The sequence below is a fragment of the Amphiprion ocellaris genome, chromosome 5, assembly GCF_022539595.1.
Source record: "Amphiprion ocellaris isolate individual 3 ecotype Okinawa chromosome 5, ASM2253959v1, whole genome shotgun sequence".
NCBI classification, from domain to species: domain Eukaryota; kingdom Metazoa; phylum Chordata; class Actinopteri; family Pomacentridae; genus Amphiprion; species Amphiprion ocellaris.
The window spans coordinates 39,971,141-39,983,981 of NC_072770.1; the positions used below are offsets into that span (position 1 = coordinate 39,971,141).

General features: G+C 44.6%; 1 protein-coding gene across 6 annotated transcripts in view; it reads left to right on the forward strand.

The window, feature by feature from the left end:
• Positions 1 to 12,841, forward strand: part of pik3c2b (phosphatidylinositol-4-phosphate 3-kinase, catalytic subunit type 2 beta) — a 66,569-nt gene that overhangs the window by 38,373 nt on the left and 15,355 nt on the right. For 4 of the 6 annotated variants that reach the window (XM_055010628.1, XM_055010630.1, XM_035956355.2 and 1 more), the window contains 14 exons: positions 551 to 731; positions 934 to 1,041; positions 4,027 to 4,119; positions 4,189 to 4,318; positions 4,411 to 4,547; positions 5,277 to 5,446; positions 5,669 to 5,825; positions 5,987 to 6,096; positions 6,889 to 7,084; positions 8,033 to 8,157; positions 9,807 to 9,924; positions 10,144 to 10,219; positions 10,502 to 10,608; positions 10,788 to 10,916. In XM_055010628.1, the coding sequence (XP_054866603.1) occupies positions 551 to 731; positions 934 to 1,041; positions 4,027 to 4,119; positions 4,189 to 4,318; positions 4,411 to 4,547; positions 5,277 to 5,446; positions 5,669 to 5,825; positions 5,987 to 6,096; positions 6,889 to 7,084; positions 8,033 to 8,157; positions 9,807 to 9,924; positions 10,144 to 10,219; positions 10,502 to 10,608; positions 10,788 to 10,916 (1,837 nt within the window). The remainder of the gene's footprint in view (positions 1 to 550; positions 732 to 933; positions 1,042 to 4,026; positions 4,120 to 4,188; positions 4,319 to 4,410; positions 4,548 to 5,276; positions 5,447 to 5,668; positions 5,826 to 5,986; positions 6,097 to 6,888; positions 7,085 to 8,032; positions 8,158 to 9,806; positions 9,925 to 10,143; positions 10,220 to 10,501; positions 10,609 to 10,787; positions 10,917 to 12,841) is intronic. The other 2 variants (XM_055010629.1, XM_055010631.1) reach the window with 1 other exon arrangement.

Here is a 12,841-nt window from a genome sequence, read left to right on the forward strand (position 1 = left end):
CTGGTCTATCCTCCTAGTCCAGGACTATTCTACTGGTCCAGACTTAACCTCCTGGTCCAGGACTATCCTCCTGGTCCAGGTCTAACCCCCTGGTCCAGATCTATCCTCCTAGTCCAGGTCTAACCTCCTGATCCAGAGTTAACCGCCTGGTCCAGGACTATCCTCCTAGTCCAAAGTTCATCTCCTGGTCCAGGTCTATCCTCCTGGTCCAGGTCTAACCTCCTGGTTCAAGTCTATCCTCCCAGTCCAGGTCTATCTTCCCAATCCAGGTCTTTCCTCCTGGTCCAGGTCTATCCTCCTGATCCAGGTCTAACCTCCTGATCCAGGTCTTACCTCCTGGTCCAGAGTTAACCTCCTGGTCCAGGTCTAACCCCCTGGTCCAGGTCTAACCTCCTGGTCCAGGTCTAACCTCCTGGTCCAGGTCTATCCTCCTGGTCAAGGTCTAACCCCCTGGTCCAGGTCTAACCCCCGGGTCCAGGTCTATCATCCTGGTCCAGGTCTAACCTCCTGTTCCTGGTCTAACCCCCTTGTCCTGGTTCTGTGTCGACAGGCTGCTGAAGGACAACCTCCAGGACAGTCAGTTCAGTGCTCGCTATCAGCACCTGCTGGCCGCTCTGCTCTGCTGCGTCGGCCGAGGCCTCCGGGACGAGTTGGACCGCCAGTGCTGGCTGGTCTCCATCCTCACCAAGGTGGCCCACAAGGTCCGAGATGGGGCACCGTCCAGCCGACAGGTGAGCTGAAAGATCCGGTTTCATCTGTTAACATGTCCAGAAGGTCACGGCTCTGAACCGATCAGATTATTGATTACAACACTAAAGCAGCAGATTGGTTCTATGACAGCCAGCTGGGTGTTGATAGGGTGTGTGTGTGTTTGTGTGTGTGTGTGTGTGTGTGTGTGTGTGTGTGTGTGTGTGTGTGTGTGTGTGTGTCCAGTGTGTCCTCAGAGAAGGTCTGGAGGAAATGAATCAGTTCTTCTCGGTGAACAGCAGCTGTAGACTCCCTCTGAACCCGGCGCTGCTTGTCACAGGAATCAACATCCAGGTAAAACTCAGTCTGTTCAATATTTATCAGTTCATCAGTTCATCAATTTATCAGTTCATCAATTTATCAGTTCATCAGTTTATCAATTTATCAGTTCATCAATTTATCAGTTCATCAGTTTATCAATTTATCAGTTCATCAGTTTATCAGTTTATCAGTTTATCAGTTCATCAATTTTTCAGTTTATCAATTTATCAGTTCATCAGTTCATCAGTTCATCAATTTGTCAGTTTATCAATTTATTGTTATTATTATTATTATTATTATTATTATTATTATTATTATTATTATTATTATTATTATTATTATTATTATTATTATTATTATCAGTTTATTTAAAAAGGGACCATGTACAATATTAAACATAAATGTTTCCATTTGATGTATTGCACCAGAGTTAGCTTTATGCTAATTTCCATCTGCATTCCCTTGGCAGGTAACAATAAAAACATCAAAACATTAAAATGTTACAAAAAAGTACATGACACAGTGAAACAAAATATTATACACACACGCACTCTTAAAAGCACACACGTACACACAGTCACACACAAATACCAATTAAAAAGACATCAATGGTTGCAGTTCTGAGTGTTCTTAAGCAAGTTTTTCAGTTTGCTTTTAAAACTGTTGATAGAAGTACAGTTCTTAATGTCATCAGGCAGGGTGTTCCACTGAGTTGTAGCTTTTACAGAAAAAGCTGACTGTCCAAAGGTGGTGCGTCGAAAAGGTATTGAACAGTCAGTGGTGGAAGATATCCTCGTGGATTTTATAGATTATGCCAAGCGGTACTGAACAAACTGGCGCAGCAGAGGAGGGGCCAAACCATTTAAAATTTTAAAAACAAGACACATATTTGAAAATAATTTAAAATTTTCAAAGCTCAGAAGATGATGCTTATCTAAAATCCTGCAATGGTGGTATTGCATTGATTTTTTTTTCCAGGATTTTCAAAGTCTGTTTGTTAAGAAACTCCAGCGGTTTGATGACTGTCTGCCCAGCTCATCCCCAACATGTGATACAATATGACATGTGGGACAGGATCATACATGTGGGAGAGGATCATATCGTGCATGAAGGTCTTTGCAGCATCCACAGATAGACAGCCTCTAATGTGCCGAAAGTTTATCAGATTATATTTTATAGTTTTTACAAGGTTTTTGATGTGTGACTTAAAATTGAAATTTGAATCCAGCATTATGCCAAGAGATTTAAACTCACTCACAATTTCTATTTTTTCAGTCCTAATTAAAATGTCAGCGCTGACAGACATCTTTGTTTTGGAGAAAAACATCCCTTTTGTTTTGGTAACGTTGAGGTTGAGACATGACTGATCAAGCCACTCTATAATCTTTCCCAAAGCATTCGTTAGTGTCTCAGCTGCTAACTCAGCAGTTTTTGCACAAGTATAAATGACCGTGTCATCAGCATACATTTGTAGATCTATGCCATGGCACACCCGATATAAAAAACTAGATTTAGCTTGTCTCAGTTTTTTATAACCCTGTTCCTCAACCCTTTAAAAATCAAAATGTCTGTGTCCCTTTTTGATTTAACAGCCTTTTTTAGTGCAGTATCGCTATCTCTCATTAATTTCCACTCATTTTCATTTAGCCAGGGCAAGTTAGGCTTTCTTTTACTTTTTCTCTGGACCTTTACAGTAAAGTTTTCTTTGATAGAGTTAATTTTGTCTGTAAATATCTTACAACACTTTTCAAGATCTTCAGAGTCTATTATGTCATTCCACTTTATGCCATTTATTTCTGTTTCAAATGCAACTTTCTTATCTTTTGGTATGCAATAAAACATGTTTGTACAGGTTTGTTTAATGAAGTTAAATCTTTTCCCAGTCAGTTTCCATGCTACCAGGGTTCGATTGTGATCAGACAAACCAGTGATCAGGTTGTAGCTTTTAGTTATTCTCTCTGTTCTATTTGTGAAAATCAGGTCCAGTTGTGTACTTGAGATTTTTGAAATCCTTGTCGCACCTTTTACCATCTAAGTTATATTTATCTCTTATGCATTTTAATTTTTTTCTCTTCGATTTGTGACCCCAGTCTGAATTAAAATCACCCATAAGAAGAAGCTCTTTGTCATGATTCCTGTCAGCTGATCATAAGAAGTGTCATTTGTTGAAGGAGGTCTATATATCCCCACGATGTTAAAAGACATCTGTTGGGACAAAATTAATCTTAAACTTACATACTCCAGAGTGTTAGGAGTTTTGAACACAACACGTTCACATTTAATACCATTTTTAACATAAATAAGCACCCCTCCTTCCCTCCCCACAGATCTGTCCTGTCTGAAACACTGATAACCTGGTACCATGAACACACAAGCAGGAGTGGATGGCTGTAGCCACGTCACAGAGATACACACAAAGTCCAGATCTGAATCCGACAACAAATGAATCAGTTGATCACTCTTTGCAACAATGCTTCTAATGTTTACATGTCCACCTAATAATCCTCGCGGCTTCAATTTAGGGTCCCAAAGGACTTTGGCATGATTGACAGTCTGAAAAGTTTTAGTCAGTCTCTGCTTTCTCACTGCAGGGTTCCGACACACGGTCGCGCCTGTTTATCAATTTATCAGTTTATCAATTTATCAGTTTATCAGTTCATCATGGGGCTGAACTACAAATCAAGTCTGATGTTGCCAGACTGTCTCTGTGTTTGCTGCTCCAACAAAACCTAAAACCCAATCAGAGATAATCAATCAGGTAATATATGAAAGAGTTTGATGTGTCATGTTGCTCTTCCTCTGCACCTCCAGAGCTGGTTAGCTGTGCAGCAGCGGTTACCATGGTGATGTGGCTGTGCAGCAGCGGTTGCCATGGTGATTCGGCTGTGCAGCGTCTGTTGACTGTGAGTTTGGGGTCCAGTCAGGAGAACATCTGGGACAGGTTTCCCAGCAGGAACCTGACAGGTGGACCACAGCACCTGGAGACCTGAAGCTTCTTCTTCTCTGTCTGTCTTTCAGTCATGTTCCTTCTTCAACTCCAACGCCGTCCCCCTCAAACTGTCCTTCCAGAACCTGGACCCTCTGGGAGACAACATCAACGTCATCTTCAAGGTAACGTCTGCCTACCTGTAGCCATCAGAGCACAGGTGAGCTGACCTTTGACCTGATGTCTCTGTGTAGTCAGGAGACGACCTGAGGCAGGACATGCTGACGCTGCAGATGATCCGCATCATGAACAAGATCTGGATCCAGGAAGGTCTGGACATGAGGATGGTCATCTTCAGATGCTTCTCCACCGGCAGAGGACGAGGTAAGGACAGACCGGTGGACACCAGAAGGACAGGTGTGCAGTTTTATGTTGTGTTCTCAGGTGTGACTGGCAGCTGTGTTACCTGTTCTCAGGGATGGTGGAGATGATTCCTCATGCTGACACGCTGAGGAAGATCCAGGTGGAACATGGAGTCACAGGATCCTTCAAAGACCGACCGCTGGCCGACTGGCTGCAGAAACACAACCCCACTGACGAGCAGTACGACAAGGTAACACACCTGTACACTCACCTGTACAGGGTAGCACACACACCTGTACACTAGGGTGATGACTTTTTGACTTTTTTTTCTCAAAAATTATTTCCTGTAGCACTAATGAATGAAGTTTTGCCTATTAATGATTAAAATTACATTTATTCTGTTGAAATATTGAAAAAGGTCACGCACAAACCACTTTGAAAAAAACAACTTTTACTATCAATGGGACTAAATTCGTTAAGCCCAAAGAAGCATTCACAAACAGTACCAAATGCACCAACCATAGAAAAGTAAATGATTCAATGCCTTAAAAGATAATCTAAGTGTTGGTAGTTGTTTTGAAGTTGATAAATTCTGGCCAAAAAGCTGATAATTAAAATTTTTAAAATCATTTTGTGCGTGAGGTTTTTTTATCAAATCACCTTAAAAGTAAGATTTTATCTAATCTTTAATAAAAGTTCATCAAATTATGATACAGGGATATGAGGTTGTAAAAAAGTCATCACCCTAATGTACACTCTCCTGTACAAGGTAGCACACATGTACACTCACCTGTACAGGGTAGCACACACACCTGTACACTCACCTGTACAGGGTAGCACACACACCTGTACACTCTCCTGTACAAGGTAACACAGCTGTACATAGATAAATACATGTAAATGTGGCCTGTTTTTATTGAACTGTATTACTGCAAACTAAATTCACCTGTCTCACCTGCCTCCCCACCTCTCTGTCCAGGCGGTGGAGAACTTCATCTACTCGTGTGCCGGCTGCTGCGTGGCGACCTACGTTCTGGGAATCTGCGACCGCCACAACGACAACATCATGCTGAAGACCAGCGGTCACATGTTCCACATCGACTTCGGGAAGTTTCTGGGACACGCACAGATGTTCGGGAACATCAAGCGGTGAGACGACCAGGATGTCCAGGTGTTTAGGAACACCTGCCGTTTCTAGGTAGAAATCATCTTCACTCTGACACAAAGAGTTCTGATAGTTCAGGATTCAATGTTGAAAAGAAACAAAAAGACAGACGTATTCAGACATTAACACCTGTTCTACCCTGCTCAGACATGCTTCACTCACCTGTCTCACCTGAACCTGTCTCCCCTGCACCTGTCTCACTGCAGAGACCGCGCCCCCTTCGTCTTCACCTCTGATATGGCCTACGTCATCAACGGAGGAGACAAACCTTCCAGCCGCTTCCACGACTTCGTGGATCTCTGCTGTGAAGCGTACAACCTGATTCGCAAACACACACACCTGTTCCTCAACCTGCTGGGCCTGGTAACACACATCACACACACACACACACACACACACACACGCACACACACACACGCTTTACTGTTGGAGACATGTAATGAACTCGGTAACGCACGGAGTGTGTGTGTGTGTGTGTGTGTGTGTGTGTGTGTCTGTGCGTGTGTGTGTCTGTGTGTGTGCAGATGTTGTCCTGTGGGATTCCTGAACTCTCTGATCTGGAGGACCTGAAGTATGTCTATGATGCTCTTAGACCTCATGAGTCTGAAGCTGATGCCACCATGTACTTCACCAGGTACCACCACAGAACCTCCAGAACCACCTCCAGGGGCACTGGACTTTGTTTGTTTATATTTTCAGACCTGGGAATTTTCTATATAAATGTCTCGCCTAAGAAACCAGTTTAAAGGTTCAGTATCTCCAGGAATAAACCAACATCCATGAACTGTGGAGAGATCAGACAGAAGAGTTTATATTAGATCAGAACCCTTTAATGGATCCAGCAGAGTTTAACTATTGTTCATGATCATATAAAAAGTACAAAACCTCCGATCCAGGCTGGTCTAGTGTCTCCATAAAGTTCCTGTCAGTGTTTATCTATGGATGGATCCATGTTTCTACTAAAATCCAGTCTTTGGTCCACATTTCTCCAACTGTTGAGGCTCTAACATCAGTAGAACCTGATGTGTTAAAGTTGGACCAGACAAGGTTCCAGTTTTTAGATGTTTAGACTAAATATTGATGTGGACTCACTGGTCAGGAACAGAACCTGGAGTTCGTAGAGGTCTAGATGTTCATAGAGGTCTAGATGTTGGTGTTCATAGAGGTCTAGATGTTCATGGAGGACTAGATGTTGGTCTTCATAGAGGTCTAGATGTTGGTCCAGAGCTGCTTCATTTCGTCTTCAGGACAACAGATGAGGCTGATTTTACTGAATATTCCCAAACTGAAACTAAACAGAGGAACTGATGATAATTCAGCAAACGTCATTTCTAAGTTCCCTCTCCTTCATGGTTCTGTTTCCATGGAGATGCAGGACTCCACAGTGGACTCAGTGACAGACTTGTTTTCTCGTGTTTCTCTGCAGGTTGATCGAGTCGAGTCTCGGCAGCGTCGCGACCAAACTGAACTTCTTCATCCATAATCTGGCTCAGATGAAGTTTGCGTCGTCAGAGGATCGTCCCACATTGTCCTTCGCTCCCCGAATCCACACGGCGAAGAGCGACGGCCTCATCAGGAACCTCTACATCTGCAGACACATCCGCCCTGCCAGTAAAGGATATGTGAGTCCAGAACATGAAGAACCTGCAGCTTCTTCCATCAACGCTCTACTGATGGCTGTTTAGTATGCAGCTGGTTTAGATACAGGCAGTCGTATCCTCTGAGGATCTAAAACCAACTAAACCTGATCAAAGTTCCTCAGAACCTCCTGGTTCTTCATCTCCAGTAACTTTATTAAATGGTAAATGGTCTGTATTTATATAGCGCTTTACTATACCTGCAACGATACCCAAAGCATTTTACATTACACATCACATTCACCCATTCACACACTGATGGCGGAAGCTGCCATGCTAGGTGCTAACCACTACCCATCAGGAGCAGTTAGGGGTTCGGTGTCTTGCTCAGGGACACCTGGACATGAGCTCTCCAGGCCAGGGATCGAACCGGTAACCCTCCGGTTACAAGACGACCACTCTTCAACTGAGCCATGCCGCCCACTGATTAATGATCAGTTCTACCTTCATACTGGGAATATTTCCAGAGTTCCAGGTCCTTGAAGTCCATAGAGGAGAACGTCCCCTGGAGAAAGTTCTAGAGTAGAACTCTCTCCAGTTGTCGGTAGGTCTACTCTAGAACTCTCTCCAGTTGTCGGTAGGTCTACTCTAGAACTCTCTCCAGTTGTCGGTAGGTCTACTCTAGAACTCTCTCCAGGGGACATTCTCTTTAACTTTAGTCTCACTTAGAACATTCCAGGCCCGTGAAGTCCTGAACTGATACTGATAAAAAACTGTTTCTGTCCGCAACAGCACAGTAATCGCTCTCCATCAGATCTGTTCCTTTCTTCTTCTTCTTCTCCTTCTTCTTCTCCTTCATTACATTCCAGTTGAGGTTTCTCTGGGTGGACTCGGCTTTGAGGTTGATCTCAGATGTTGGACCTCCAGAGCTGAGATGTTTCAGGAGCTCCTGGAGTTAAATCAGGTTTGACAGAAACAGAAACTGTGTTTCAGGCGTTTGTGGTCAAAGTGGAGCGAGAAGCTCAGCAGGAGGTCCAGCTGGTCCAGAGGAGCTTCGAGGAGTTTCATGAACTTCACAGCAAACTGAGGCTTATGTTCCCCTCATCCAAACTGCCCAGGTACACAACTACAACTACTACACAACTACGACACAACTACAGCTACACAACTGCAACTACTACACAACTACAGTTAAACAACTACAGCTACACAACTACACAGCTACTGCAGAACTACAGCTACACAACTACAACTACACAACTACACCTACACAACTATAGCTACACAATTACAACTACAGCTACACAACTCCTACACAACTACTACACAATTACGACTACACACAACTACAGCTACACAGCAACTACACAACTACTGCTACAAAACTACAACCACACAACTACACAACTACAGCTACACAACTACAAGTACACAACGGCTACACAACTACACAACAGCTACACAACTACTACACAACAGCTACACAACTACTACATAACTACACAACTACTACACAACTACTACACAGCTACACAACTACTACATAACTACAGCTACACAACTACTACACAACTACAGTTACACAACTACAGTTACACAACTACAACTACACAACTTCAGCTACACTACTACACAACCAGTTATACAACTACACAACTACAGCTACACTACTACACAACTACACTTACACAACTATAACTGCACAACTACAACTACACAGCTGCACAACTACACAACTACAGCTACACAACAACACAGCTACAGCTACACAACTACACAACTACAGTTGCACAACTACAACTACTCTACAGTTACACTACTACACAACTACAGTTACACAACTACAGCTACACAACTACAGCTACACTACTACACAACTACAGCTACACAACTACAGTTACACAACTACAACTACACAACTACAGCTACACTACTACACAACTACACTTACACAACTATAACTGCACAACTACAACTACACAGCTGCACAACTACACAACTACAGCTACACAACAACACAGCTACAGCTACACAACTACACAACTACAGTTGCACAACTACAACTACTCTACAGTTACACTACTACACAACTACAGTTACACAGCTACAACTACACAACTACAGCTACACTACTACACAACTACAGCTACACAACTACAACTGCACAACTACAGTTACACAACTACAATTACACAACTACACGACTACAGCTGCACAACTACACAACTACAGCTACACAACGACACAGCTACACAACAACTACACAACTACAGCTACACACAGCTCCACAACAGCTCCACAACTACACAACTACAGCTACACTACTACACAACTACACTTACACAACTATAACTGCACAACTACAACTACACAGCTGCACAACTACACGACTACAGCTGCACAAGTACACAACTACAGCTACACACAACTACACAGCTACACAACAACACAGCTACACAACACAGCTAGTTACACAACTGCACAACTACAACTACACAACCACTACATAACTACAGCTGCACAACTTCAAGTACACACAACTACAGCTACACGACTACAATTACACAACTACAGCACTACTACTACACACAGCTACACAAGTACACAACTACAACTCCACAACTACAACTATGCAACTACAGCTACACATAGCTACACAACAACTACACAACTACAGCTACACAACTAGACGACTACAGCTACACAACTACAGCTACACACAGCTGTGACCTCACTGTCCTGTACACTGTCTTTGCTCCACCCACAGCTTCCCCAGCCGCTTTGTGATTGGACGTTCCCGTGGCGAGGCGATGGCGGACAGGAGGAAGGACGAGCTGAACGGTTACGTCTGGCACCTGATCCACGCGGCGTCGGAGGTCGCCCAGGTGAGTCACGTATGACGTCATACCGATGACATCACGTGTTGGCGGTGTGTTAGTGGTGTGTTAGCAGTGAGTCCTAAAGAACATGTTTGTTTACATGTTGTTTGTTTATGTGTTGTGTTGTTGACAGGTTCTTTGTGTACTAGTTTCTGGTTGTGTTAAATAAAGACACTTTGTTGCTGCTGCAGTCAATCATTCCAGGTGTGTGTCTGTGTGTTGCAGTGCGACCTAGTTTACACCTTCTTTCACCCGCTGCCCAGAGACGACACAACAGGAACATCCAGCAGCAAACAAGCAGGTAGGCTCACCTGGAACACACCTGGAACACACCTGGAACACACCTGGAACACACCTGAAATACACCTGAGAAACCAGAGATACTGTTGTGTATTTTGTGTTTTTGAGGCTCTTTCTCTCGTGTGTGTGTGCGTGCGCGTCTGTGTGTGTGTGTGTCTCTGTGTGTGTCTCTGTGTGTGTCTGTGTGTGTGTGTGTGTGTGTGTGTGTGTGTGCGTGCGTGTCTGTGTGTCTCTGTGTGTGTGTGTGCGGGTGTGTGTGTCTGTGTGTGTGTGTGTGTTGCAGAGATCTCCTGGTCTCCAGCTTCAGGAAAGGAACTCGGTGAAGTCAAACTGTCCATCTCCTACAAGAACGACAAACTCTTCATCATGGTGATGCACATCCGAGGCCTGGTCAGTGTGTGTGTGTCTGTGTGTGTGTCTCTGTGTGTGTGTGTTGTACAAAAATTGCCACTTTATGTGAACTCAGTTTCTAATTGAATTGTTTCAGTTCATCACCGTCTGATACGTGTGCAGACTTCAATATTCTGACCTTTGTGTGTCTGTTATGTGTTCTATGTGTGTATGTGCAGCAGCCCCTCCAGGATGGTACAGATCCTGATCCCTACGTGAAGCTCTACCTGCTGCCAGACCCCCAGAAGACGAGCAAGAGGAAGACGAAGGCGGCACGTCGCACCTGTAACCCCACCTACAACGAGATGGTACCTCCACATTTGCTCACATCTTCTCTGTGTTCTTCAGCTGCTCTTTGCTGGAGGGGTTGTGTTGCTCTACCTTTCTCTGGAGAAAACCTCAAAGGTTCTGGTGGCTTCAGGAGTTATTTTGACTTTAAAAAATCTAGCCAAAATGACAAAAAATTGTCTAAAATGACAAAGTATTGGTCAAAAATGACAAAAAACATGGTCCAAAATGACAAAAACATGGGTCCAAATTGTCAAAAAATAGTCCAAAATGCCTTTAAAATGGTTAAAAATGACTCAGTTCTAAAGATCTGAATTCAGGCTCCACAGCAGGAACTAAGGTGAGGTTCTTTGGTTCCTCCTTTATTCTGTTGCCTTCAGGACTCACACTGTCCAGGTTCTGGTTCCACTTGGTTCTCTGGTGTGATGTTGTTCTCTGGATGTTCTCCTGCTGGAATGTTCCTCTTCTCCATCTGGTCAGCCAGTATTCTGGTTCCTCCTCAGACCTTCATGCTGCATCTAGAAATGTCTTCAACACCTTCTGACCTCATGCAGTCCCAGATCATCACACTCCCACCTCCGTGCTTCACTGTCAGGACTCTGCATCCACTGTGGTAGTCCTGCTCAGTTTCACACCAAACATCTGTACTCCATCTGAGCCCAACTCATTGATCTTCATCTGACCAAAGAATGTTCTCCAACATCCATCAGGCTTCTTCTCATGTTCTTCAGCAAACTTTCATCTTGAAGTTTAATTCTGAACAGCAGTCAGGTTTAGTTCTGGTCCTCCGTCCATAGAGGTTGATGTTCTGAAGGTTCCTTCACACTGTCTGAGCTTCACACTAACTCTGGTTTCTGTTGTTAACCCCTGAGCCAAGTCTGAAGCAGCTGCCATCTGTTTTTACAGCTGGATGGAGGAAGTAGTTCACTGTTTGTGGAGTCATTTTAGGAGCGCTGATTAGTGGTACTATGGCTCCTTCTAGACCTCCTGATTAGTGGTACTATGACTCCTTCTAAACTTCTTGATAATATCTAAGATGGTGGCGCGTGCAGACGCAGCGGCTTCTCTCTCACCCGACAAAAACAGCGTTTGTGAGCCTCAGTGCTCTTGTATGTCTCCATCGCATCCTTCAACAGCAAGGCAAACATACTGCTGTGAGTTTCTACTCGAAGCTAACAGAGCAGCTCTTATAGGGTTAAACTCTGCCGACACCGAAGAGCTACAGCGCCACGGTCTGCTCCGGAGACCCACTCCATCACCGACCCCCACTACCGCAACTCGCCCACAGTGGAGGCGCTACAAGCGGTGTGAGAGGAAGCAGAAGCGGGGCAAGCGCGGAGGTATCCGGGCTAGGCTAGCGGCTAACCCCAACAAGCCGGCGATCCCCAGCATCGTGCTGGCCAACGTACGCTCTTTGGACAACAAGCTGGACTACATCCGACTGCTTCGCTCGACCACGAGAACAGTGAGAGAGTGCTGTGTGTTTGTGTTTACTGAAACATGGCTTAACAACAGCGTCCCAGACTGTGCCATTCAGCTCGCCGGCTAACATGCTACAGAGCAGACCGAGCTCTCATCGAGGGAGGTCAGACCCTCGGCAGCAGGCTCTGTGCTTACATTAACAACGCCTGGTGCCGTGACGCTGTTGTAGTGTACAGTCACTGCTCGAGCCTTGTGGAGTTTATGATCATGAAGTGCCGTCCATTTTACCAACCCAGGGAACTCACAGCCATACTGCTTGTTGCTGTGTACGTCCCCCTACTCCCAACAGCAACAGCAGGGGGGAAGCACTGAATGAACTGTACCACCACATCAGTGAGCAGCAGACGGCCCATCCGGATGCCTTTCTGATCCTGGCTGGGGACTTTAACCATGAGGATCCAAAGACTGTGTTTCCCAACATGCACCAGCACATAGACTTTCCTACCCGGGGAGACAACATACT